Raw genomic sequence first — 27,215 nt, 5'->3', positions numbered from 1 at the left:
AAGTGTTGCCCAGCCCTCTGATCAGTGGCACCATCCCCATCCCCTGGGAGCTTGGGACCAGAAGCAGCACCTCCAGAAACCACACCCTCCACGCTGCTGGTGCACGCGGGGGGAACCAGGCACCCCAAATCCCAGTAACAACCCCCTAACCAACCCAGAGTCAGCCTGTGAAAAATACTGTAGTATATGGTACAGATAATCATGCTATTAATGTATAAAATATTGTAAGATCCAAACTATGTCTTTTGACCACCCTGGCTGGGAGCAGTGTCTTATTCAAATACATCTAGTTCCTGGACTATGTTGAGATAACATCGGGGTCTATAACATAAGAATAGAAGCTTCCAGGGCAATAATCACCGGCTTCCCTGGGTCCCCGGGACCACTCAAGAGTGATTATTGTCTCAATGATTACATCTACCACAGCGCCACCCTGATACATGTGAATGCTGACTTCCCCAAAGTTCTCTGACATCAAGACACCTGGACTGGATCTTTGTCTACCTTTGCACATGTAAAGCCACGGTTATGCATGTGAAGAGACACAAAGAATGTTTGGTCATCTCTGCCTCGGGCAGAATAAACTGTATAAAAACTCGCTGTGTGAAGCAGCATTCATGAACAGGGGGAGATTCTGACATTCGGAGGTCAGATCCATGTGTTCTCCCAGCGCCGAACTCGGGCTCGACACTGCCCCTTGGCTGTGGTGGTTTTTGACGACCGAAATTCGGTCTCGCAGACAAATTAATAAGTCTGCTAAATTTTCTTATAAATTTGGCTCTTGATTTGATAATTTATAACAATACCCTGTCCCAGGAAAACACTGAGTTTCAAAGTGTTCAGCCGAGAGGCGCCGGCTGTGAGCAAACGAGCCGTGCCTCCCCTGGGGGACAGGCTGGCATCCCTTTCCTCAGTCCCAGCTCTCACCACAGGGGCAGCCTCGAGACAGCCTTAAAAACTCAGGGGGGAAGCTGGGCAGGTTTCAGGCGCTGCAGCAGCTGCAGCTGGGCATGGCAGGGGCGGCAGGATCAGCTGCAGGAGCGGCATAAGCGCACAAGGAAGCCCTGCCATGGTCTCTCTTGGTTCCAGGTCGGGTGGTTCCAGCACAGGCTCTTCTGCTGAGGGAGGGGTTGGTGAGCTGTGTGCAGGTACTGAGGCAGCCGCCACTGGAGGTGGAGCTGCGGGAGGCATGTGGGGAAGTTCTGTGGGCTGGTCGCCATCCTCAACCTCTTCCTGAATAGGAGCCGGGCTGGCGGGAGGCAGTGGGAGTAGTTGGAGATCATCTCCAGCTTCAACATTTCCCACCAGCATGGCAGGCAAGGGCGAGGCCACCATGGTTGGAGCCATGATGGACCGTGCTGAAGGTGGGGTGGCAGGTGGGGCTGGCAGGGGCAGCAATGCCACCACTGGAGCAGCAGGCGGCCCCCTCAGCCCTGGGAGGGGCAGAGGAGGTGGCCCCTGCACATGCTCCAGGGAGTCAGATGAAAAACTCTACACCGACACCTTGGGCAGAACCTCCTCTCCCTGCTCTGCGCAGGGGGACAAGCCAGCGGTGGCGACTGTCCTTGAAGAGTCTCTTCTCCCACCAGCCATGGTAGGGTGGGCAGGTGGATCCCCACGCAGGGGGAGACGTCCCCCCACATCCCTGCCTGAGGCCCCCACAAAGTCAGAAATGCTCTTGAAATGAAGGTGGTCCCCTCTCACAAATACGAAAAGCAGCTCCCAGGTCGGCAGCTACCGAGTCCATTGGAAATGCCTCAGAAAATAAGCACCCAGGGCATTCCACACTGGGGGGTCCCAGGAGGAATTCATGCCCATGGGGAGCCCATGGCGTTTGGCCCAGCCAAAAAAACTCATAAATTTCTTGCTGGGGCACAAGAACTCCATGGTCACGAAGCATGACCTCCCAGAATTCCAAAGTGAATCTCTCTCCCCGTGAAAATTGAGTTCTCATGTCCACACACGTCTTCCCAAGTCAAAGCCCACCCAATCGGGCAGTGTCTGCCAGAAGAGTTTCCCCCCACCCCTGCCTCCAAGGCTCGGGGGATAAACATGGTTGGAAAAGACCGGGTCTCCGCCTAGGGAGACTTAGGAAAGGGGTAGTACCTTTCTCTCAGGGGAAAGCAGGCGGCAGCATCCAGCATCGGGGTCCTGCAGGGTCCTAGAGGCTTTTCCCACCCATTCCACGAAGATCTCTGGACACGCTTCCTGGGAAGAATTGGGCCTTGCTTTCCTCTGTGAAGAGAAGTGTGGCAACAAAGGAGCCCTGTAAAAGGCCCCAGAGTGCCACAAGGCTCTCTGCTGGGGCGTCAGCCCTGCCCCAACCAGCCAGGCATGGGCATCCTCCCACAGTGTGTGTCACCCCAATAACCAGTGTTGCCCTGCCCAGGAAGTGGTGAAGAGTTGTGATCCCTCTGGGAGAAGAAGCTTTTTCTAACATCCAGTCTGTCCTTGACCACAACTCCAGCCGTTCCTTTGGGTCCTGTCCCTGGTCACAGAGAGCAGAGATCAGAGCTGCCCCTCGGGAGGAGCTGCAGCCTCCAGAGAGGTCTGACCTCAGTCTCCTCCAGCTGAACAAACCAACTGACTTCAGCCTCAACTACTTTTAGTCTCTATGGCTGCATAGAGTTTAATGAATATTTGTTATATGTTGTCAATTATTGTTATATTCTCTTCATATAATTTATAACTGACACAGTAAATCTACAGGTTAACCTAAAAAAGTGTAAGATTTATTTTTATTAAATGGCTAACATCCTATGTAGACTCTATAGGATGTGTCCATTATTAAGTATTTAACAATATGGGAGAATAAGGGGAAGTTTAAAAGAATAGAACAAACTTTGTGAAATTCATTACTTTTACTTCACTGTTGAATTATAAGTACTCATACAATCCCTTACATAAAAATTTCAAGTTATTCGTGATCTTTACCCACTCCTGGGGATGAGAGCTCGGGACGCCCAGGGACACATGAACAAACTCCCCTGACACTGAGCAGCATCCCAATGCTGATGGCACAGAGCATAGGGAAGCACTGCCCTGACCCATGGAGCCAGTCCACGTCCTGGGCTCCCCTCAGGGGCATCCAGCAAGGAGGAGGGAGAAAAGCAGTGGGGCCCATGTAGTAAGCCAAAAAGAGCATTTCCCCATCTCTCCCTCAGCCCCCACTCTCCTCCAGTTCCACCACACACCCCAACACCACAGCTAAGCCACTGCAGAACTCCTGCTCTTATCTCCCCTCCACCCAGGATGTCCCAAGAAGGGACAAGCCACCGCAGTCCACATCATGGAAGAAGGAAAAGGACAAGACAGAGACATGTGGAGCCCCTGGGGGAGCATTCCCTGGTCTAGGGAGACACAAGAAACTTCCCTCAAAAAGCTGTTAGACCCCATTGGCTCTTTCCCCTGTTCCTATGTCTGTCCCTATGTCCCTGAGCCACTCCTTCCCTATTCCCTGATTGACCCTCATCTTTGTACTGCCTCGAGACCAGGGTCAGCCCCCAGGCTCCTGCAGAAAGAAAGCCGGACCCTCCATGTGTGTGGGTCTGAGACCTGATGATCTCACAGCGTGGCTAAATAAAACATCTGTGGATATTATGCAAAGGTCCTTTTTGCTTCCTTACCCTGGAGTATGCTAGCAGCAATTCAGCCTACTACAAATGGCGCCCGAACAGGGACCTCTTCTCCTAGAAAATATCTGCACTACACCAGCCCAACAATTTTGCTGTCTTACCCCAGTGTGTTGAGTTTGAAATTTTAGTTCCTTCCTCCTTTCACTCTTGGGTGTTGGGAAGAGACTGGGTTAACACTCACTGGAAAAAACACTCACTCACCAGAACAAGAAGCTCACCTCCACCTTAAAAAGTCTTTTCTTCAAGAAGATTTTGGTTTTGCAGAGGGGGAGTTAAAGTGTTTTGTACACTGGTTATTTAAACATTTTACTTATATTTCATGGAACATAATCCTAACCAATGACTTTCTAGAAGTAGTTTGGGAAAAATTAAGACCTGAAGAAGTCCATAAAGAATTCTATCCTTTTTTTAATATGATGATGATATGCATTCAGAATCTTGAGGTACAGTTAAAAAATGGAGAATCCCAGCTGAAAACCCCTTCTCCAAGCTCTTCCATCTTTACTCCTGATGCCCAGGTTTGCTGTCACTGTATGGCCACAGCCATGTGGTTGCATTCACATGCTCAAGATGGCAGAGACCGCACAGCAATGGCCATGGGGTCTCCCCTTCCACCCTCTAGTCCACACACCTCCTCCAACAGCTTCCACAGTCTCAGGAGTGAGGGAGGGGAGATCAAAGGAGTGGCATCTGATTAGCAATGTAAAGCTGCACCAGTTTCTTACAACGAAGGGGAAAGAAACCCCACGGGCACTTGCATTTCTGGAAAGGACAGAAAACAAAGAATGGATGTGTTTAACTCAGTTGCTATAGCACCACAAGATGTAGCATGGGTGGCGAGAGCCATCCCCACTCACACTGAACAGCTGCCTCAGCAGAAAACCCGCAGCCGAGCCCAGGTCACAGCAGCCCACAGCACTGGGGCAGAGGGTGGGTGAGACCAGCAGGCGGGCAGCCCTGCCGGGGGGAGGGCTCAGAACTGCAGACCTGGCAGCGAAACCGCCACCCCCTACCTGCCTGCAGAGCCAGCACCACTGCTGAAGCCCTGTGCCAGCAGCACCCGTGGGCATCAGCTGAGAGAGACCCCTGAGACAAAGCCAGGTCTCAGTGTGGCCACCAGCCCCGGGAGCATGATGAACCCCACACAGCAACGCACCAACCAACCAACGCACCAACATCAGCACATCCAGCACCAGCAACACCAACACAAACCCACTGGCAGAAGTAAAAAGTCCTTGCCATGAATGTTTTGGGGACAGTAAAATGGTTCAATGTAAAAAACACAGTTTCATCACCTGGTATGATAACAAAGAAAATGAGTTTTTTCATCAGACTGCTATAAAAAAGAACAACCACAAGAAATACCTCCAAGTCTAGGAGATGGAGAAATTGTGGAATTTCATATAATACAAGGAAGAAAAGGCCCCCAAGCAGCTGATGTGACAGGACCTGGTGGAATTCCAGTGCAAGGTAATAAACATGCACCAAACTGTAAACCTGTGAAATATTACCCACGCCATGGAAGTCCTCCACACTCCTACCAAGGAAATAAAATCCAAAACCAACAACCAAGCCCCAGCAACAGTCTAAAAGCTGAAAGAGCACAGAACACTGATGAGCCATCCTGCTTCCAAGAGCCCACCTCCACAATGAAAGAACCTTCCAGTTCAGTAAGTCCCACTTCTTCTAATACCTTTCCCCAATTACTGTGGCCTCCCTGCCCTCCTCCCACTTTCCCCTTTGCCTTTCCATTGTCCTATTACCCCTTTTTATGTTCCCACAAATTCCTACCACCTTTTCCCCCTTCCATGGTCTCCCTCCACTAAACCCTTTCCGCCGAGTTCCTTCATAATACCAGAGGGAGGGTGACTGGGAGAGAAAGAAAAGAAAGTTTCCCTAAAGTAACCATCTTTTTCTTAAAGTTAATGATTTCTATTTGGGGTTTCCAGTAGACACTCCACCACCTACACTACCTTGTACAGAGCCAATGACTGCCAACAACACTGCCCCAGGTGGCAGAGAACCAGTCCCTGCTGAAGGAACCTTCTCCTGACTTGGTTTCCTGATAAGCCATACTAAGAAAATCCCGCATCCCTCCTGTCAGCTCTAAGAAAATCTGTTTGGACACTGGGGACTCAGAATTGCTTGCATTTTGAAAATTGTCTTATGAGCACTTTTAATTGTTTTTGTCATTTTGTGTTGATTCAATTGATCCTTCAGAGAAGCTTTCTTAATAATATAAAAAATGGGAAATTGTGGAGACCCTGGGGAGGGGGGCATTCCCTGGTCTAGGGAGACACAAGAAACTTCCCTCAAAAAGCTGTTAGACCCCATTGGCTCTTTCCCCTGTTCCTATGTCCGTCCCTATGTCCCTGAGCCACTCCTTCCCTATTCCCTGATTGGCCCTTATCTTAGTACTGCCCCAAGATCAGGGTCAGCCCCCAGGCTCCTGCAGAAAGAAAGCCAGACCCTCTATGTGCATGTGTCTGGGACCTGATCATCTCACCGCGCAGCTGAATAAAACACCTGTGGATATTACGCAAAGGTCCTTTTTGCTTCCTTACCCTGGATTATGCTGGCAGCAATTCAGCTTGCTACAGAGCCATTTGTGCCCAAAGTCAATCACCAGCTCCCTGCATCCCCAGCCCATGGGACAGCCCAGTCCCAAGACTCCCTTGGTGAGAGAACTGGGGAAATAAAGAAGGGCAAGTGTGAACAATGAAGAGAGATGGGGAAGACTGATTCGGTGATCAGAATCTGATTTTAATAGATACAATTAGTAGCACGTGAAAAATAGAAGGGCAATTTAAAACAATGTGTTACCAATTTCTTAAATATTGTACTATTACTTAGAGTCTGTACTATTTGGCAAGCTTTAGATTTTTAAAGTGAGAGCTTTAAAAATCATTCCCAGGTATGATTTCAAGTTCACTTTAAACGGAGATTTAGCTATTATAGGTCCAAATTCAGCAAGTCAAAATTACTTGAGTATAGTTTTGGTGTAGAAAAATTTCTCTACTAGTTAAAACAAGGACTTGACCAAGTGTCCAGGCTTATAGGTGGAAAAATCTCTTTATTTTAGAAACCTCTTAGTAATAGTAGTTAGAAAAATAATATAGGTCTTATATATAGCTATACAGAGATATATGAAGGTTTGTAAAGTAGCTGGTTTTGTCATTTAGCAGTAGTTAAACAGGTAAACATAGACACATAGCAAATTATTAAAGTAATGCTTGTTATAAAAGTCAGTGAATTGATATCATAAGATTAACAGCATAATCAGAGTTACTAATACATCAGTAGGAACTCAGATAAGAAATTCAGGTTATAATTGAAGTCTTTAAGAAATTGAGGTTATATTTTCCTAGACATATATGACATTAAGGCAAAAAGATAAAAAATAAAGCATTAAATAACCCACAACTAATAGCAATCATAATATGGCGACTCATTTTCCAGTACTACTTATAAAAAAATAAAATAGCAAAAATTGTTCTTATTGCTATAGTAAAAAAGTTGTATCTTGTAATTTAAATGAGCAAATTTTGACAAAAATTCATTCAGGCATTATGTGATTCACTTCTATAGCAAATGTATTAGCAAAAGTAATTCAAACAGGTAAGCTTCAACAAAACTTAAAATCAACTTCACTGAAACTTAACCTTAATAAATATATCTAAAAGAACTTAAAGTTAGCACCACTGAGACTAAACAAAAATTAATCTTAACTAGAATTAACTTACTTAAAATCTATTATTACAAAAAGGTTACTGAAAATTTGTCAAACAGTTAAACATTGTGAAAAATGCATATTATATGATTGGCTCTTTGCAAATATTAAAATGAATACTATATGTGTTATGTTGGAAAGTTATGCTGTATTAATCCCTTTTAAGTAGTGTGGTAAATATAGTTTTTCGGCTATAGCATAATATTAGATAGAAACTCTGTGATGTAAGATACTTTTTGTAACTAGCTCAAAGAATGGAAAAGATAGAGATAGAAGCAAACAGAGAACAAGATCCTAAGAAAATAATTATTGCCTCCTTATCAGGAAGGCCCAGACTTTGAGGAACCAAAGAAGATTGATTTACAAGATGGGGGAGGGAAGCTGAAATTAAGCAGAAACACCCTAGTTTGAAAGGAATTTTTGAATCATGTATGAGATATTTGAATATGCAATAGGCTATTGCTTTTACGGGGTAATCCTTTGTTAGCAAGGTGTGCCTTTTGGCAGAATGCCAGGCACCCAGACATCTGTAGTTCTTTGCTTTTTATTGTCTCTTATTGTCCTAATTTTTATTACTATTTTCATTACTATTTTATTACTATTAAACTTCTAAAATTATAACACAAGAAAATGGCATTTTTCACAACATCAAAGTAAACAACATGCAAGTAAACAACTGTACTGAAATATTTACAATAAAATTATGTTGTTAGAACTATGAAGTAAAAAGCAAGCACTTAATAAAGCTGACAGTGGAGTTAAGTCTGAAGTAATTACTGAAGATTTAGTTCAAAGTTTGTCTTGAATGTCAGCTAAAGATTCTTGAATTTACAATTTATCTAATTACTCTCAGTGAACTATGCAGGTTTGCTATGTTACTAATATGTAAGAAAACACCACCTCCATAAAAGCACCTTTGAATTTTTCTAGTAACAATCCTGTGAAAAACCACAAGTTATTAAAATTAGAAGATAAATCTCAACACTGGCTGGTGCCAGGAAGGGGTGGCTGCACCCCCTGCAGCAGCTCTAAATATTGCTTGTAGGATAGATTTAAGTTTGGCTTATGTGAGAGTCTGTCTGAATTTTCCCTCATCTGCCTCATGATTGTCATTGGGGGACCACTGAAGAGAAGACCCCCCCACCGTCTAGAATCTCTGGCTCTGAAGGAGAAAGTCACTCGCCAAAGGCCCTGAGACCTGAAAGCAGTGTTATTTGTTTTCAGAGGTGTTGTTTGCTCTATGCTAAGAAGGGGGAGCACAGTGCCCCATTTGCAACAATAGCCTTGGAAGCTGTCCCACCTCTCCGCCTGGCTGGACTTCTCCTGAGTTTCAGGTGTGTCCCACAGAAGATCCTCACCTGTTTTACAACCACCGTGACAGACAGACTGAGATGGAAGGAGCCTCTCCATCAAGGACTGAGACATGAAACCCCCATGTGAAAAGGCCCCTCTGCTCCTTCCAAGGACTGGGACTGAAACCCTCAGCCTGCAGGAGGTGTATGGGGGACCAAAGCTAACCAAAGCGAGATGTTTGCCTGCAGGCTGTGACCACTGGACCAGGAAAACAATGGCTCTCATTTACTGTTCAGAACAGACTACCTGTTACATCTATTCCTCATTGTATCTGCTTCCCCCCCCACCCCTCACAATTTTCAATAGAATTATCATAATAAAAACCTCTGAGTTAGCTAAACATTTCGAGATCTCCCCAGCATAACAGGTGGATCCTCGACTGGACTGGACCAAAGGACTTCGTCTCTGCGTTGGTAGCTGTGTCCCCCTCTCCCTCTCTTCTCTCTCTCTCTTTATCTTTTTCTCTCCCTTAATCCCTCTATCACATTTTGCTGTGGTCATTCAATAAAGGTGCATTTGTTTTGATTATTACTGCAAACCCCCTTGTACCGTGTCGGATCTTTTGCACCTTGAGATCACTCCTATGAACCACCACATCATCCATTCACTAGGACGGATTGTGACAGCTTAGTAAGAGTAATGGGATATAAACATTGAAGGCTAAAATAAAAAATATTTAGTTATATAGTATTAAATGGCTGTACCGAAAAATTCATTGTTAAAATGAACAACAAAATACATTGTTAAAAAACCACAAGCAACTGGTAATATACCAGTTTGACCAGGGCTAGGTATCCCTCAGGGCTTTAGATCTGTATGAACTGTGGCTTTTGATACCTGGGTTGCTCCTTCCTGTTGTATTCATATTGTTGTTATCCTATTTCTAGAGTCACATACCTTCTCATACACAGCTCTTCACAGCAGTGTTGTTGTTGCTCCTCAGTCAGGGCTCCTCTCCAGCTCTCCCTGGCTGCCCCACCCCCTTTTATCCCAGCTACCTCCACGGGCTATAGCTGCCACCCAATTAAGGACATCACAGCTGCAGCCCATTTACAATAACTAGAATCGGGGCAGGATCACTTATACAATGCAGAGATCTTTTACTGCAATACATATATTTACTCAGGTCCCTATATTTCCCCCTGTTCTTTTAACAATTTTTCAATTACACAGTTACAATATACATATCTGCCCCAGCTCTCAGGCTGCCGCAGCTCTCAGCTTTCTTGAATACATTGAATACATACATATCCCTTGATCTTTCTGTCCCAGCTCTCAGGCTGCCACAGCTCTCAGCTGTCTTGCATACATACATTTCCCTAGATCTTCTCAGGCTCCTTTCCTCAAAGGCCATGCTTCTCACAGCTCTCTACTGTCACAGCTCCTTGATTCAAAGCTCTTGCTTCTTTCTTCTACATATCTGTCCCAGCTCTCAGGCTGCCACAGCTCTCGGCTGTCTTCTCTGTCCCAGCTCCCAGGCCACCACAGCTCTCAGCTGTCCTATCTTCTATCACAGCTCTTCAGGCTGCGTGTCTCTATCACGTCGGGATCACCAATTGTTGTATTCATATCGTTGCTATCCTATTTCTAGAGTCGCATACCTTCTCACAGCAGTGTTGTTGCTTTTCAGTCAGGGCTCCTCTCCAGCTCTCCCTGGCTGCCTCACCCCCTTTTATCCCAGCTACCTCCACGGGCTACAGCTGCCGCCCAATTAAGGGCATCGCAGCCGCAGCCCATTTACAATAACTAGAATCGGGGCAGGATCACTCATACAATGCAGAGATCTTTTACTGCAATACATATATTTACTCAGGCCCCTATACCTTCCAATGCTTCAAAGTGCCTGGGGTTCTTCAGCCAGGGACCATTATGGGGTTGTGAGTGTCCCCAGTGACTCCTATACAAAATCTGAATGCATGAAGATTCCCCACTGTGTTAACATATCCCTCTCCCATAAAACCAGGGGGACAGGCAGCACAAAATGTTTAACTGTGGCTGTCCACCCATCAGGCCCTGTTATTTGCACTGAGTGTTAGCTTTGCAGGCTTTCACTATTCCCACCCACACAAGAGAGTTAATGGCCACTCACTGGGCCATTGGCTTTTTGAGATAACAGTCACATTGGCTCTTGTATCAATGAATCCTGTTAGGAGTGTCTCTGCCTTTCAGAGTCACTTTGTGTTGGCATGTGGGATGCTGAGAACTGTGGAAGCAAAAAATCTGTGGGAGCCCTGTAGAACCAAAACCCCTCTCCCTCTTTTCAGTTATCAGGGATGCAGATAGCGGTGCTGCCAGGGAAAAGATGAGTTGGGCAATCGTAAATATTTTTTCCCGACATCCAGGAGGAATGGTGAGGAGGACTCCATGTTGTCAGAAGGCTAATTTATTACTTTATTATACTATATTATATTAAAGAATACTATACTGTACTATACTATACTACACTAAAGAATACAAAGATATTTACTGAATGTTAAAAAGATATTGTGACTCTTTCTAGAGTTCCAACACAGCCTGGCCGTAATTGACCATTGAGTCAAGACAACTCACACCAGAGTCTAATCAAGAAATCACCTTGGGTAAACAATCTCCAAACACATTCCACATGAGAACAACACAGGAGAAGCAAATGAGTTAAGTTTCAGGTGGGTGGGGAGACTCAGAGTGAGGAGAGACAGAGTAGGGGAGGGGGCCTGCAGCATCGGGCCGCTCTTGCTTTTTCAACATCTTAAAATGCAATCTCCAGGATGGGAGTAAAAGTGACCGAAGGTCCTGCTTTGCCATGGGGGAGTCATGCCTGCCCAGAAGGGCGAGCATGGTTTCATAGATGTCTCTCTCTTTGGACATTTCCTTTCCCATTTTTAGTTCTTTTTTTAGTTCCCCTGGCTCAGTCGCAGCAGACAGGTGATTGTGGGCCCAGATACAGTTCTCTCACCACCACGATCTCTTGGGTTTCTGTGGTTAAAATGGCTCCCAAGGTATTAGAAAGTCGCTTTTTTCCCAGCCCGTGACCGAAGAAGTCGGGATTCGTCAGTTCTGCTTTTCAAGGTTATTTTCTCTTATCTGTTACATTCCTCTGACCTGCTGAGATCTGTCGAGCAGATCAGTTCGTGCCACACTGACCGCCCTTGGGGTGATGTTAGCTTTTTATACTAAGAACTTTATTTACAATAATTTTCCAATACCTATCACCTATGTTAGACAGTCTGTCTCTATTCTAAACAAATCAAACAGTGTCACCATCACAGCAGAAGATGAAGGACAAGAAGAAGAAGAAGAAGGACAAGACATGCCCAGATCCCTCCATCTTTCCTCCTGAACCCCCATTCTGAATCACCAAAATTCTACTTTTTCACACTGTGACAAATTAACTATCATTCTACTCGAACTCTTGTGGCTTGTAAATCTTCATACAAAGTTGGTAATTGTTTCCATGGTATTGGAAAAAGGCTCCCAATATTACCAGTTAGATTGTGCCTGGGCCAGTCTGACCCTCGCTGCTGGGCCAAAGGCAGCAGCTGTGGTGTATCACCCCAGAGATACCTTGGCTTGCTGGTGGTTGCAGCTGGGCACTGAACAAGTCCAGGCTTGTTAGGAACCCCGTTTACCTCAGGAGGAATAGCTTCAGGCGATGGTGAAGAGAAAAAGGAGAGGATTCTGCTGGAGGGTTTAATGTCCAGAGGTTTATTCCATGGTTACAGAGGTCTGAACATGAGCAACTGCTCCAACAGAACCTGGCCGCATGGTCTGATCACCTTTTTAAGCTCAGGGACAGGGGGAGGGGAGGTACAGGTGAGCCACCAACCAGGTGAGAGGGGCAGAGTCTCAGGGGAAGATGACACCCAGATAGGCCAATGACCTCTGGGCATAGGGGCATCCTTTGAACTTGACCAACCACACGACGCCTTGCTGGAATGTTAAGCCTGATTGACAGGACTCACTCAGCATGGGGGCAAGGGGGAAGGGAGAGAGGTATAGGCACACCTGGGGAAGGGACCTGGAAGGCCAAAATGGGACATTACAGCACACCACAACACCATGGGATAAAATTGAAGCCACAGGTGTTTTTGACTCCGTGCCAATATCTCTAAGCCCCCTGTCAGGGTCTCAAGCCATCCAGGACAGCCATAGGAACATCCTGGGTTCTGACAAAGATCAGTTCAAGGGGCTCACCGACTGCTGCCATTGAGGCCAGTTCATTTCCTCACACGGAGGCACCAATTGTCAGCGATGCAGAGAGACAGGGAGACTGACTCGGTGATCAGAATCCGATTTCATTGTGGCATACAAACACATATACTATTTTAGGGAGACTAGTAATGTGTACTACAATGATTAGGTTAAAATCACATACACTAACTTATATGTGAAAAATGCATATTTTGTGATTGGCTTTTTGTAAATATTGAAATGAATATTATATGTGTTATGTTAGAAAGTTATGCTGTATTAATTTCTTTAAGTAGTGTGTTAAATATAGTTTTAGGTTATAGCATAATGTTAAAATAGAAACTATTATATGTAAGATACTTTTTTTAAGAGAGGACTCACACCAAGATAGCAGCCACAGAACACCTAAATCTTTCAGAGAAAAATAATTCATTGCTCTCTTATCAGAAGAAACAAACTTCTTCCTGCCTCACTCAGTCCTGAAGACACCATTAGGATTAAGAGGAAGAAGTTGAAACTGACCAGACAGAATCCTTTGTTTGAATGGAATTTATGCATCATGTATGAGGTGTATGAATATGCAGTAGTTTATTTCTTTTAAGGGTTAATCCTTTGTTAACAGGTGTCCTTTTTCAGGCTTATTTTGCCCAGAAAGAGGTACCTGGACTGTCTGTAACACTTTGTTTTTATTATCTTGTATTGTCCTAATCCCAATTGTTCAAATTTTTATTACTCTAATTATATTACTATTTTTTTAACCATTTTAATACTATTAAACTTTTAAACTTCTAAAAACAAGTGATTGGTGTTTTTCACATATTAATATAACAGCATCTCTTGCTTGCAGAGTTGAATGGGATTTGCTTTTTCCGGTAAAGCCATCTGATGGAATCCTACTGCAATCTAGGTCTGATTTTCAAAGTTCCTTTTGCTTTTGCCAAGGCATCCTGTAATCAAATCTCTTATGTTAACTAGGTCTGAAAGCCATCTTCTGTCTTGTGTCTCCTAACATCCCGATAGGGAAGAGTGCAGGGTTACCTTTCCTAAAAGAAAACAGGTCCAAGGGAGATGGGATCAGCACCACCTGTACACCCAGGAGCTCTGCGCAGAAGTAGCAACACAGAACAGGGCCATGTGGAAAGGGGCACATGTGCCACTGAGTTCTTGGAAAACCTTGGGCAGAGGCCAGGCCATTCCATCCACATCCTGGCTCCTGCTGGACCCCCTTGGGGTTCTTGGCTGGCCCTGGCTCCCTCTGGCAGAAGTAGCCACACATGTCCAGGTGCTCTTCTCCAGCCACATGTGGGCATTGGCCCCCACCACTGTCCTGGGGCACCCACCACCAACCAAAGATACAAAAATACAAAAAGAACACCCAAAAATAAACTTCTACAGTTATCTTCAAACCATAATCACAACAATCTAAAGTGAAAACATAAAGGAAAGCAAAAACCACCCAAATCGTCACACATTTGGCAGTCATACATGGAACGGCCACTCACCCCCAGGCTTTCCTGAGCACAGAATGTTCCACCAGCACCCACAATGATGCCACAGCCAAGGCAGCAGCGAGGAACAAGCACCCAGACGTGCCAAGGATGGGTACACAAGGTGAACAAACACTGACAGGACTCAGAGATACCCAGCAATAAGCATTTCAGGAAAGGGAGCACCTTATTTCTGGGGGACTGAGGGGCTGGGGACAGAGACTGTCCTGGGGAAGTCACTGCTCAGGGCTGGGGGCCCCTCACTGACAGCATCATGGATGGGGGGCTGGCCCAGGAGGGAGTGACCCTGTGCCCCAGCAGGGACTCTGCCCCTTCCCAGAGCAGTGCCAGGTGTCCCCACCATGTCCCAGCATGGTGCCAGCACATGAGGGGCAGATGTGGCCATTCCCAGGCAGGACCATGAGTGTGATAAGAGGGGGCAATGGGGCTGAGAAGCCCCTGTGTCCACAGCGTGGGACAGTCCCCATGTGTCAGCAGCAGGCAGGGACACTCCAAGGTCCCCAGCAGTCCAGACACTATAAGAGGGGTGAGTGGCCCCACCACAGCACCTTTGCTCGACCCAACCATGCTGGGAGCCATCTGTCTCGTCGTGCTGCTGGGCTACGGTAGGTGCAGGGCATGGGGAAGGGTCAGGGCAGGGAGAACAGGACCGTGGCACCTGCCCTGGCCCTGGGCACGGTCACAGGCAGCCTCTGATGTCCCTTTGCCGGGTGTCCCACAGCCTACGGATGCGGTCAGCCGGCCGTGCCACCACAGCTGAGCTCCCGTGTGGTGGGCGGTGAAGACGCTGTAGCCCACAGCTGGCCATGGCAGGTGAGGGGCACAGGGACAGCGATGGGGACAGGGATGGGGACAGGGATGTGGAGGTTCCTGCCCTGACCCTGTGCCTCTGCCCTCGCAGATCTCACTGCAGTACAGCCGCTCTGGATCCTGGAGCCACACTTGTGGTGGGACCCTCATTGCTCCCCAGTGGGTGCTGACAGCTGCCCACTGCATCAGGTGGGTGGGTGTTGGGGTGCTGGGGGCATCTGTGCCATGCAGGTAAGATATCTGTGGGGACTGACACTCCCTCTCTCCCTGGCAGCTCTTCAAAGACCTATCGTGTGGTGCTGGGCAAGCAGAACCTGTCAGAGGATGACGAGCCTGGTTCTGTGGCCGTGGCTGTGGAGAAGACAATTGTCCACGAGAAATGGAACTCTATCCTTATCATGTAGGGATGGAATATATCCAGGAGTGGGCGGGGGGCAACAAAGCTGGGGACCGCTGTCTCATGGTTGATGTCCCCCTGTAGCAACGACATTGCCCTGGTCAAGCTGGCAGAGGAGGTGCAGGAGACTGACACCGTCCGTGCCGCCTGCCTGCCGGCTGCTGGCAAGATCCTGTCCAACAACTACCCCTGCTATGTCACCGGCTGGGGACGCGTCAGGAGTAAGTGGGATGTCCCTGGATGGTCCCCAGGGGTCCCCGGGCAGGGGGTGTGCAGAGTGTGAAGTGTGACTGTCCTTGCAGCCAACGGGCCCCTGGCTGATGCCCTGCAGCAGGCTCTGCTGCCTGTGGTGGATTATGAGACCTGCTCCAAGTGGGACTGGTGGGGCAGCACTGTAAAGAAGACCATGGTGTGCGCCGGCGGCGACGGCATCGTCTCTGGATGCAACGTGAGTGTGGGCACTGCTGGGTGGCACCTGCCCCCAGGCCAGAGTAGGATTGAGAGTGGTGCTGGAGCAGTGCAGGGCAACAGGTTCCATGAGAAGCACAGGAGGGGAGGGGATGGAGCTGCAGTGGAGTGTTGGAATAAATCAGCCAAGACTCCATTTTCTTCATGCAGAAAGTGAATTCTTTATCCACAAAACTCATATTTATAGGAAATATCAGAAGGCACTGTGTTAAACCTAGTTGGTCAGCAATACAGTGAAATTCAGGTCACTGGCTGGTAAGCACTATTGAATAAGTCTACCAAATTTTCTCTCTCTAGATATGTTTCCATTTTCCCTTTGTGGGTTCTCATGGGACAAATCTTATTGTTTACAGAGGTGCATTTGTTTTTCACCCTCAGAATAAATTGTTGTGTTAAAGGAACTTCTCATTCACAAAATAGCTTAGTTGCACTCAGAAGAAATGACAGGCCAGCTTTGGCAATTTTATAATTCTTCTACCTGTCTATGACAGTGGTTGGTCCTATGTGGGGTGCGCCAACTGGGTGCCCAGGACTGATGGCCCACACTGTCTGTCTGCACAGGGTGATTCTGGGGGCCCCCTGAACTGCCAGCGCGAAGATGGGATCTGGGAGGTCGAGGGCATCGTCAGCTTCGGCTCCGGCCTGAAATGCAACATGAAAAACAAGCCGACAGTCTTCACCCGGGTGTCTGCCTACATTGACTGGATCAACGAGGTGGGTGCCCCTTCCTCCTGCCCTCTGCAGGTTGGCCACACTGCCCCTGCCCTGCCAGAGGTCTCACCATGAGCCTCCCCGTGTCTTTCTTTGGCAGAAAATGAGCGCGAACTGAGGACACATGGAGCATGGAGCACAAGTACTGACTGTGATAAAAGCAATAGTGCTAAGCTGGTCTCGTGTGGTTCTTTCAAGGGGACACGATGGAGCAGAACCAGGGGGCTGCACCTTGTGGTCCTGGGCTTCTGCCTGTGTGCTGGGGACAGCCCCCACGTTGTGCAGTGAGGCTGGGCAGGCTCCTGGGGAGCCTAAAGTGGGCAGAGATTCCCCACAAGTTACTTCCAGCCATGTAGATCCATGGCCATCACCAAGCCAAAGGGTTCAAACCTTGACTGGTGGTTTGATGGGAGAGTGGCTGGAATGTGGCCTGGTGGTCCTGGGGGGGTCTCTAGCGAACTTGGGGAGGGGCTATAGGGCCCCGAGTTGGCCCAAGGAGTTTTTAGGTGTCTTGGCTGGTGCTGGGGTGTTTCAGGGGATCTTGCTGATAACTTGATGGCAGCAGATTTATAATGGGGGTGTTGAGGTAACTGGGTTGGTCCTGGGGGTCATTCCACAGCCCCACCACACTCCCTCCACCACCTGTGCTGCCAGAGTGCTCCACTCTGTTCTCATCTCTGCCGGGGATGCCCTGGGGAAGGAGCAGCCACTGCAGTCCATGTCATGGAAAGGAGAGGGACGAGGCTGAGCCATCTGTACCCAAAGTCACCCCCACCCCAGTCCCAGTGCTTTCTTAGTGAGGGAAGCAGGGAAATAAACAAGGGAAGAGTGGAGGGTCACCTTTCCTGAAGGAGAACAGGTCCAGGGGAGATGGGATCAGCCCTGGGATCACCTGCACACCCAGATGCTCTGTACAAAACTGGGTAACATGGGACAGGACAGCCCAGAGCCCCACTCCCCTGGGGGATGGAGAAAGGGAACAGAGAAGAAGACAACCATGAGTTCTCACAAACACCTGAGCACAGGCAAGGCCACCACAGCCACACTCCAGCTCTAGCTGGACCCTCCTTGGGGTGCTCAGGGCAGCCCTGGCTTCCTCCTGCAGCACCCTCAGGGCACCTGAAATGCTCCCACAGGAGTGTGGAAATACTCAGTGACTGCAAAAGCAGATTGGATATTCCCAGGTTCCAAATCCCCAAGCACCCCTCAGCACAGACCTACCCTAAGGCCTCTGCACCTCCCAAGGGTGGCTCCAAGGATGCTTTTCCCCCTCAAAATCCAACACAGATGCAGGATTTCTGACCCAAGGCCATCATGGTAGCAGCTCCTTAAGAACTTTACCTCAGCACTGGTATTTCAATGAATCCTCAGCAGTTTCCTGTAGTAACTCCCAACTGACTCCTCAAAAGGATCAGGATCATAGGCTGGCACAGCCACATTGGTAATGACCAGACAGAGCAGCACAGACATGAGTGAAGGTTCCTACTCTTCCCACTTCAGAGGAGCCTTCAGGAGGTGCTGAAATGGCAATGAGGAGATGGAACAGACAAGGGAATACAGCTAAAGATTTGCTCTTTAATTGCATTTATTAGAAACACTGACTGCAAAACTCATCCCATTTCACTTGAACATCAGACCCTGGTCCCCTCAATCAGTTACCTGGACAGCACAGGACACAAATACCATGATCAGCAAAGAAAAACCCTCTGAGGCCGAGTGTGGCCGTGTCAGGGTGAGCCGGAAGTGCTCTCCTCTGGCTCTGTTCTCCAGCAAAGGGACTTCCTGCTCCATCCACATTTCCCATTGGAACAGCACAATCTCCCTCTCATCTCCACTGCATGGCAAAGCCAACGCTCGTGGAACACATTTCTCCAGACAAACATCTGGACACACAGACAAAATCCACAGGGAGCACTGACACCAAGTCGTGGTGGGCACAGATTTCATTCAGCCACAGGAAGAATCTCCAGTGCTTGGCAGGGGGCTCGGAGCCCATGTGTCAGCGGCACATGAAGAAGAATTTTTTACGGAGGAAATTGAAACATCCCGGGATCTGCTTGTACCTCCCCTTGGCAGAGACAGCGTGTGCCACCTGGGAACAGAAGAGAGGCTGAGGAATGGGATGCTCTCCCCATCCCTGGGAATCAATGGCTGCCATGCCAAGGTGGCCAAAGATGCACCGCAACAACCAGAAAACAACAACAAGGTGATTCTGTACATCCTCTCTCCCTCCACACTGGACTTTTCTCCTACCCATGGAGAACAGAAAAAGTATCTGGGGCACCTACACTTGTACACAACTTTGGCAATATTGAGTCAACAAGGCAAACAAAGAAAGATGTTTATCAGCCAGACTTATTCCATAGCCCTGTGCACTGTGCTCCTCCAACCCCAGGACAAGCTTACAGGAGCACCCAAATCCCATCAGCTTGGATAGGACAAGCCAAGACATTTTTAGCAAATTCTTCAGAAGGATTAAAGCCTGTATTGCCAAGATTACTTCTCACTGGAGAAGCCTCCAATGATTTTTGGTAGATTGAGGCTAGACACTTTCCTTGTAACTAAACCTCTCTGCAGTACCTCCAATGAGCCCATCCCTAAACTCAACACTCAATATCCTCACTACTTTTTTGAGTATAGGCCTCCATGCCTCAACTGATCACACCCCTGACTATTTCCTTCATCAGCAAAAAGCAGAACAAAAAAGACATTTACCCTCACTAACATGCTGAGCAGGTCTTCCGAATGGGCATACTGCTCCAGCACACTGTCCAGCGTTTCCACATACCACGAGCCACTTGACTTCTCCCTCCAGGAGACAAAACCTTCAAAAAAAGAAGGAGAATGTTATGCCAAAACCCATCTGCTGTTCTCACCCCAACAAGCTCATAGTGCTCCAACAGAGCTCAGTTATCCTGAACTGCCCCTATCTTTGGCCATGAAACTCCAACTGTTTTGCGAATTCCCCCATGCTCAGAAAAGGATTTGCACAGGCTGTTTCACCTGGAAAAGTTGAGTAGGAAACCAAGATGTCACTAGGTGTGGGCAAACTGGCAATGGCATCAGGCTCATCCATGTTATCTGATGAAACCAGAAACGGGGTCGCGTCCGATTCCAAGGAACCCCCAGGAGCTTCCTCTTCAGGGGAATCACAATCCACTACAAAGCCTTGATCCCTTTGTTCTGAAAAAAGCAGCAACGAGACAGCTCCTGACGTCCATTCCACCCAAGAGATTCACAGCTGTACATTAAGAAAAGATGGGGAAAGAAAAGGAAAAAGGCCCTAGAACAAAGTAAGGCTTTTTGGCCATTCGGCAGCACTGGTTGAGTCAAAGTCATTGGTAGTTTATACAAAATTCCTCGCTGTGTGTGAAGAGCTGGAGTGGCCTCTCAACAAATAAAAAAAGAGGTAGCTGGTGTGAGAAGACAGTTGGAGAGAGAGGCAATCAATGAACAGAAAGGGAGCCAAAGCCACAGCCTGACCACATCTCCGCAGCCCAACGCTACCGGAGCCAACACAAAGATTCACCTCCACCACAGGCCTGGATGAAGAACAGTTTGGGTTTTCCTCTCAAACTCGGGCAATTGGACCCATTGAAATAGTTCACAATCTTTTCTATGGGAATGGGTTTTCCATCCGTTCCATAAACGCCTCCAGGAAACTGAATATGGCTCGTCTGCAAGAGGAAAATGCAGGAGCTAGTGACAGGGAAGGCAAGGCCCGTTCCAAGGGGGCCCATTTCCCATCAGGTGCTTCATGGCATAAAGGTACCAGAACAAATCCTGGTGTTTGTGGGAATCCCTGTGGCCAAGTCAGGGTGAGGGGACATCCAGGGACATTTGAAATGCACTAAAACCCAGCAATCCAACTTCTGTTATCCAACTCATATCCCACATCCTCCAGCAAAGGAGTTCTTCATCCTTCGGTACAATGGGCACATACCATACACCATTTTCCTAAGAATGCTTCTCCTCATCCTTTAGGAACTGACTTGGAATAAAGAGGCTTTATTGCTAATAGCATCTCCCAGTCAGAGCTGGAGAATGGGAAGGACTGAATCACCACAACATGAGGCTGACTGAGACCTCCCTGCAGCTCCAAATTATTAGCCCCAACTTCCAAAATGGAAAACACTTGTTCACTGGCACCATTGGATCAGACCACATCAGAGAAGCTCCTGTTTTCTTTAACACAGAATAATGGTGTAACTCTTTGAAATGCACTGCAATGGCAGAACAAAGTTTTGACAGACCACTTCCCTCTCACTCTGTGTGAGACCACAGGATAGGGAATTAACCCTTTCCCACAGCAAAGGAACAAAGGGAGAGATGGGACAAACTCACCTGACAGCCATGGGAAAGGATCACCACAATGCAGCAGGCCAAAGCACTGTGGTCCTGCCGAGACAGCTTCAGCAGCTCCAACACCATTTCCTGTGTAGAAAACATCACAAAGAGAGTCTTTTGAATCATATGTCAGCCACAGGTTACTGCCAGGCCCTGTTCTAACTGCCCTGCCATGGATCCTGTCAATCTCTGCCACAGGATAACATGAGCCCAGAGTACAGCCATTGGCAGAGAGTGAGAGTTTCTGCATCTCTGCCCTCATTTAACACTGGCTGCTTTAATCACACAGATTTCTCACCTCTCTATACTCTTTACAACACAGCACCACAAACCAAAGCACATTTCCACATGATTTATCTGATGAAATCCACTGTTTCTGACCGGGAGCTGGTGGGTGAGCAAAGAACCATATTTATTTTCAGGTGATCAAGTTCCCTCCAACACTCCCAGTAACAGCCAAGGATGGCACAGACAGACATGACACAACTGTTCAAGCTATCCCAAAAACACAGCCTCACCAAATCCCTACAAATTCCAATGAGGATTCAACATTCACACAGAAGGACAAAAATGTGCAAGGTCCTCTCCCCATCTGCAATTGCAGAGCAACAATAAAGTAAGAGGATGCAAGCGGTTCATTGTTTCTTTGTGGGAGGTTTTTGGTGTGCTGCCAACACAAGACACATCCCCTAAAGCATTCCCATTGCTTCCAGGGGCTGACCTCTCATCCCTCGTGTCAGCAGGACACACCCAGGCTCACCTGAGTTTTCAGATCCCGCCGGGTCAGGACGGTGAAGCGCAAGGCCCTGAAGCGCCTCTCCAGCTTCTCACAGTCAATGTCAGAGCCCTCTCGGGTGGACAGACCCGAGTCTCTGGAGAAATTGACGTTATTGAGGATCAGGCAGTGTCCACAGGGATCTGCTTTCATCTCATAATCCTGGCAGAGACAAGTTACAATTAAACTCCTTCTTATTCCAAGTGCTTGCTGGCTAATCCAGCAGGATACAATGTCAGTGAGGAATGGGAGTCCTTAAAGTGGCTCATTTCACAGCTTTTCAATTACTCTGGTCCTAGGGATGGGTAGAAGCACCCTTTCTCCACACACATCTCCTCATCAGCAGCTGGAAACAAGAAACAACCCACTAAACTGGGGAAAGCCTTTGTGGAAAACCAGCTGCTGCTTTATCTGTAGCATGTCCAACAGCAAGTTGAAATTTCTGGGAAAATTTTCTAGGCATCATCATCAAACCTCACCAAAAGGAGCCAAGTATTTGTGTTATCACTGTGGTAATCTTAAGAAGGATCTGGCTAATGACTGATCCACTCTGAAACCATCAGCCCTGTTACAGCCTTGGAGCAATTGCTCAGGTATGACAAAGTGAGAACCAGCTCCTCCAGACATATTTTCTGGAGTCACCCATGAGGCACAGAGCTTTTGCAATTTTAGCCTTCTCAAATACTAACCTGGTCACGCCTCCTCTTGTCAACAGCAGAACCTACAACACAAAACAGGCACAGGATTCAGCTCATCACACTCCACAAGAAGATCACACTCCTAAAGTTTGCATCTTTCCCAACACATATGAATTTCCCCTTCCCACCACACTGGAAATGAGCCTTTGGCATCCTGTAGCTCTAGGAGTGGAATGTGGCTTACCCCGGGCTGGCACAGGAGGCATTCGAGGTCTTTCACTCTCGGCTTGCACTGGGATAGACAAACGTTCATGAGGGGTCACATCTGTAATGGCATGGGATAAAAACACAGATGATGAGTCCAAGCTCAAAAGGTTCCATGGCTGAAAAGCAGGACATACAGGCTGCCCCGAGAGGCTGTGGAGGCCCCACCCTGGCAGTGTTCAAGACCAAGTTGGACAGGGCTTGCAGCAACCTGGGATAGTGGAAGGTGTCTCTGCCCAGGACAGGGGATGGAATGAGATGAGCTTTAGGGTACCTTCCAACTCAAACCATTCTAGGATTCCATTATTCTTCCAACAGTCCCCTCTACCAGCATAATAAAAATCATGACTTCCTAGACTCTTGCCCACAGTGAGAGGGATCCCAGCTGCCACCCCCCATGCTGTTTGCCAAAAACACAGCACACCCTCAGCACTGACTTTTACGCTGTTTTTCCTCCCGCAGCTCCAGCTCCACGGGCCGCAGCTCTGGCAGCTGCGGTGGCACCGGCCGGGATTCGCACTCCTGGATCAGCATCTCAGCGAGGTCGCCCTGCCCGGTGTCCCGCAGGATGGAGAGGAAGGCAGGGAAAGCCTGCTTCCCTCGAGTCTCCAGGTCAATGATCAGCTGCCGGGCTTGCTCCGCTCGGCTGCCAGCGCTCTGCAGAGGAGAAAAACCCCAGAGCAGGGGTTTGTGCAGTGCCTGGGCAGCCCTTCCAACCACTCTGAGCATGGAAATGTGGGATCCACGCCCAGGACAGGGACACGGGGTAAACAACAGCAAAACGAGTGGAAATAGCCAGAGACCCCCACCAGACCCCCAGCCCTGACCTCCCTCCAACAACAATGGTCACCACTGGGACACCCAGCCTGATGAGGGGTCTAGAGGGAATGGGGGAGAGGGAGCACCCCAAATCTGGCCCCTGGGGACAAAAAGGCACCCCTGGGCGGTCACCAGTGTGTAAGATGGGGTAAAAACACTCCCAGACCTGTCACCTGTAACCAAGGGGGGAAACAAGAACACCTTAAGGGTGTCATCAGTTTGGGAAGGGGACACAAAGAGAAACCCCTACACCTGGCACTGGCCAGAGCGGAACAAGTGGCGGGGGGGGGGGGGGGGGGGTGATTCTCAAACATTTGCATAAGGACCAATGCCAGGCCTTGTCATCAGAGTGAGGGGACACAGGGCCATCCCTTTGGGCCTGTCACCAGGACTAAAGGGACATGGAGCTCCCCTATGAGCTTGTCACCAGAGTGAGGGGACCTGGACAGGACAGTCCCTCCCACATCTGTCACTAGAGTGAGGGGACTTGGGGGCCATCCCCCTGACCTGTCACTGGGCTCCGGGGACATGGGTTCCTCCTTTGGGCCCAAGAGGACACAGAGCCACCCCTCTCAGGCCTGTCACCAGGGTTAGGCAACATGGGGGCCACCCTTCAGTCCTGTCATCAGGGCTCAGGGGATGCAGGAGCTACCCCGCCATGCCCGTCCCCGGCTCTCAGGAAACACGGACCCTCCCCGGCCCACCCCCGGTGCTCAGTGTCCCGCTCCCCGGCCCACCTGCAGCTCCTCCAGCATTGGCCGGGTGAAGAGCCCGCGCTGCTCCAGCGGGTCCCAGAGCGGCTCCACCCGCAGCGCCGCCACCAGCCGGGCCCGCCCGCGCCGCAGCGCCCGCCGCTGCTGCTCCTCCATGGCCCCGGAGCCTGGGCTGCCGCAGCCGTGCTCTGCCCGGGACTGCCGCTCAATGCCCGGACACACCGCCGCTCAATGCCCGGACACACCGCCGCTCAATGCCCAGGACAGCTGCTCAATGCACGTATACACCGCCGCTCAATGCCCGGACACACCGCCGCTCAATGCCCGGACACACCGCCGCTCAATGCCCAGGACAGCTGCTCAAGGCCCGGACACACCGCCGCTCAATGCCCGGGACCGCCGTTCAATGCACGAACACACCGCCGCTCAATGCCCGGACACACCGCCGCCGCTCAATGCCCGGACACACCGCCGCCGCTCAATGCCCGGACACACCGCCGCTCAGTGCCCGGAGGCGCCGCTCAGTGCCCGGAGGCGCCGCCGGTCCCTTCCTGACGCCGCCGCTCAATGCCCGGACCCACCGCCGGTCCCTTCTCGGACTTGCTGCTGTGCCCCGGAACCGCAGATCTGCCCCGGAACCGCAGCTCGCTGCCCGGAAGCGCCACCGCCTCCGAGTTCCAGAATCACACACGGACTCAGGCTCAAGAGCCCTGCCGTGGTCCAGAAGGGTCATCCCAGAGCGAACGGAACACGATTCCGTCCTTTTGTGTTTTGGTGTTTTGTTAGGTTTTTTTAAAATATCTCCAGGGATGAACACTCCACGCCCTCTCTAGGCAGTGTGTCACCCGCACAGCAAAGTTCTTCCATCATGTTCAGATGGAACTTCCTGTACATCAGTTCCTGCCAGTTGTTCTTGTGCCATTGCTGGGCCCCCCGGAGAAGAGGCTGAGCCCTCCCTGCAGACAGGGACAGACAGGACGGGGATGAGGACCCATCTCAAGGCAGAATAGCCCCTGCTCCCTCAGCCTTTCCTCAGCAAGGAGATGCCCCCTGCAAGGAGCCCAGGGCTGTACACAGCACTCAGCTGTGCCCCCCAGGGCTGGGCAGAGGGACACAGGGGCAGGGTCACTCCCTGACCTGCTGCCAGTGCTCCTCCCAGTGCACCCCAGGGCCCCCAGGACACTCTGCTGGCCAGGACAGCTCAGTGACCGTGGGACCCCCAGGTCCTCCCTGCAGAGATGCTCCAGCAGGTCACCCCTGCCTGTGCTGGTACTTGGGGCTGTTCCTCCCCAGGGGTAGGACCTGCATTGCCCCTGTTGAGCACCATTAAGTTTCTCTTTGTCCAATTCTCCAGCCTCTCAAAGTCCTGCTGAATGGGAGCACAGCCTTCAGGTGGATCAGCCAGTGCCCCAGGTGTGTCACCCAGCCCCCAACCTTCAGGTGGATCAGCCACTTCCCCAGTTCCATATCATCACCAAACCTGCTGAAGGGTACATTCCATCAGTCTGTCCAGATCGTTGATAAACAAGTTGATTAAGACTGGACTACTGAACCCAGTATAGATCTTTGGGGAAGCCACTGACTGCAGACTTCCAAGTGGATGATACCCTCTGAGCTCTGCCACCCAGACAGCCCTTGATCCACCTCACCACCCATTCATCCAACACACATTCCCTAAGCCAGCTGTGGTGGGTTAAGCTGAGCAGGAAATTAGGCACTACGCAGCTCCTTGCTCAACTCCCCCCTTCTCTTCTCCTCCCACCCTGTGGAATGGGAAGGAGAATCAAAGTAAAACTTGCATGTTGAGAAAATAACAGTTTAATAATTGAAAATAAAGTAAAATACACTAGTAATGGTAGATTATAACAACAACAACAATAATAATAATAATAATAATAACGATAATAAAGGGGAAAACAAGTGGTGCACAATGCAGTTGCTCCCCATCCACTGACTGATGTCAGATCCCCTTCCTGAACCCAGACCAGCTCCTTCCCAGTCACTCCCCCCAGCTGATACACTGGGCATTCTGTGGTGTGGAATATCCCTTTGGCCAGTTCAGGTCACCTGTCCCATCTGTGCTCCCTCCCCGTTTCCTTAGTCAACCTCCTCACTGCCAGAGCATGGGACAAGAAAGAAGTCTTTGACTTTGGATAAGCACAACTTAGCAAAAACCCAAAACAGACTCACAGAACATGCTGAGTTGGAGGGGACTCAGATGGATCATCGAGTCCCAGTCCTGCAGAGGACACCCCAAGAGTCACATCATGTCCTCTGGAGCTCCTTGAACTCAGGCAGGCTCTGTGCTGTGCCCATTCGCTGGGGAGCCTGTTCAGTGCTCGACCACCCTCTGAGGAAGAACCTTTTCCTAACATCCAGCCTAACCCTGCCCTGACAGAGCTCCAGCCATTCCCAGCCATTCCAGCTGTCACTGTCACCAGAGCAGAGATCAGTGTCTGTCTCTCCACCTCCCCTCAGAGGAAGCTGTAACTGGGATGAGTCTCCCCTCAGTCTCCTCCAGCTGAACAGACCAAGTGCCTTCAGCCGCTCCTCCTCCCCTCAAGACCCTTCACCAGCTTCTCTGGACGCCTTCTAACACCTTAATATCCTTCTTATATTGCGGTGCCCACACCTGCCCTCAATATCCCAGGTGAGGCCGCCCCAGCGCAGAGCAGAGCGGGACAATCCCCTCCCCGGCCCGATGCCCCCCAGGACACGGCTGCCACCATGCCCATTCCGAACCCACGGCACGGCACTGCCGCAGCCCCTGAGCCGCCGCGGCCCCTCCGCAGGCCCTCACCTCCGAGCGCGCCGCCGGCAGCCCCGGTCTCCCGGAAGAGCTCGGTCTCCATGGGGACGGCGGGCGGGCGCGCCGGA

At 49.5% G+C, this 27,215-nt stretch overlaps 2 protein-coding genes across 5 annotated transcripts; one reads left to right on the top strand and one right to left on the bottom strand.

Moving 5' to 3' along the window:
- Nucleotides 1-1,894: 1,894 nt before the first annotated feature.
- On the bottom strand, nucleotides 1,895-27,180 carry CASP9 (caspase 9). Of its 4 annotated transcripts, none has more exons than XR_010030621.1 (12): nucleotides 24,363-27,053; nucleotides 23,244-23,463; nucleotides 22,787-22,867; nucleotides 22,594-22,625; nucleotides 21,890-22,066; nucleotides 21,127-21,216; nucleotides 20,312-20,459; nucleotides 19,786-19,965; nucleotides 19,498-19,607; nucleotides 18,442-18,874; nucleotides 18,124-18,300; nucleotides 1,895-2,235 (listed from the first exon to the last, which is right to left on the bottom strand). XR_010030621.1 is itself a non-coding variant. In XM_063176827.1 (11 exons), exons 2-11 carry the CDS (start codon nucleotides 24,492-24,494, stop codon nucleotides 18,782-18,784), a joined length of 1,263 nt encoding a protein of 420 aa, XP_063032897.1. In that variant the 5' UTR covers nucleotides 24,495-25,294; nucleotides 27,139-27,180; the 3' UTR covers nucleotides 18,344-18,781. The 4 variants fall into 4 exon arrangements, 2 of the variants coding, with proteins under 2 accessions (XP_063032897.1, XP_063032896.1); XR_010030620.1 differs by lacking the exon at nucleotides 1,895-2,235 and adding an exon at nucleotides 16,584-16,713; XM_063176827.1 differs by lacking the exons at nucleotides 1,895-2,235; nucleotides 18,124-18,300 and adding an exon at nucleotides 27,139-27,180 and having other exon boundaries at nucleotides 18,344-18,874; nucleotides 24,363-25,294.
- LOC134429595 (chymotrypsin-C-like) lies at nucleotides 14,949-16,955 on the top strand. Its single transcript, XM_063176828.1, has 8 exons — nucleotides 14,949-15,001; nucleotides 15,118-15,209; nucleotides 15,298-15,395; nucleotides 15,481-15,605; nucleotides 15,681-15,824; nucleotides 15,906-16,051; nucleotides 16,633-16,785; nucleotides 16,883-16,955. Exons 1-8 carry the CDS (start codon nucleotides 14,962-14,964, stop codon nucleotides 16,898-16,900), a joined length of 816 nt encoding a protein of 271 aa, XP_063032898.1. The 5' UTR covers nucleotides 14,949-14,961; the 3' UTR covers nucleotides 16,901-16,955.
- Nucleotides 27,181-27,215: the final 35 nt, after the last annotated feature.

Source organism: Melospiza melodia, chromosome 26 (genome assembly GCF_035770615.1).
Source record: "Melospiza melodia melodia isolate bMelMel2 chromosome 26, bMelMel2.pri, whole genome shotgun sequence".
In the NCBI taxonomy this organism is placed as follows: Eukaryota; Metazoa; Chordata; class Aves; order Passeriformes; family Passerellidae; genus Melospiza; species Melospiza melodia.
This window is presented reverse-complemented; position numbering and strand designations above follow the sequence as displayed.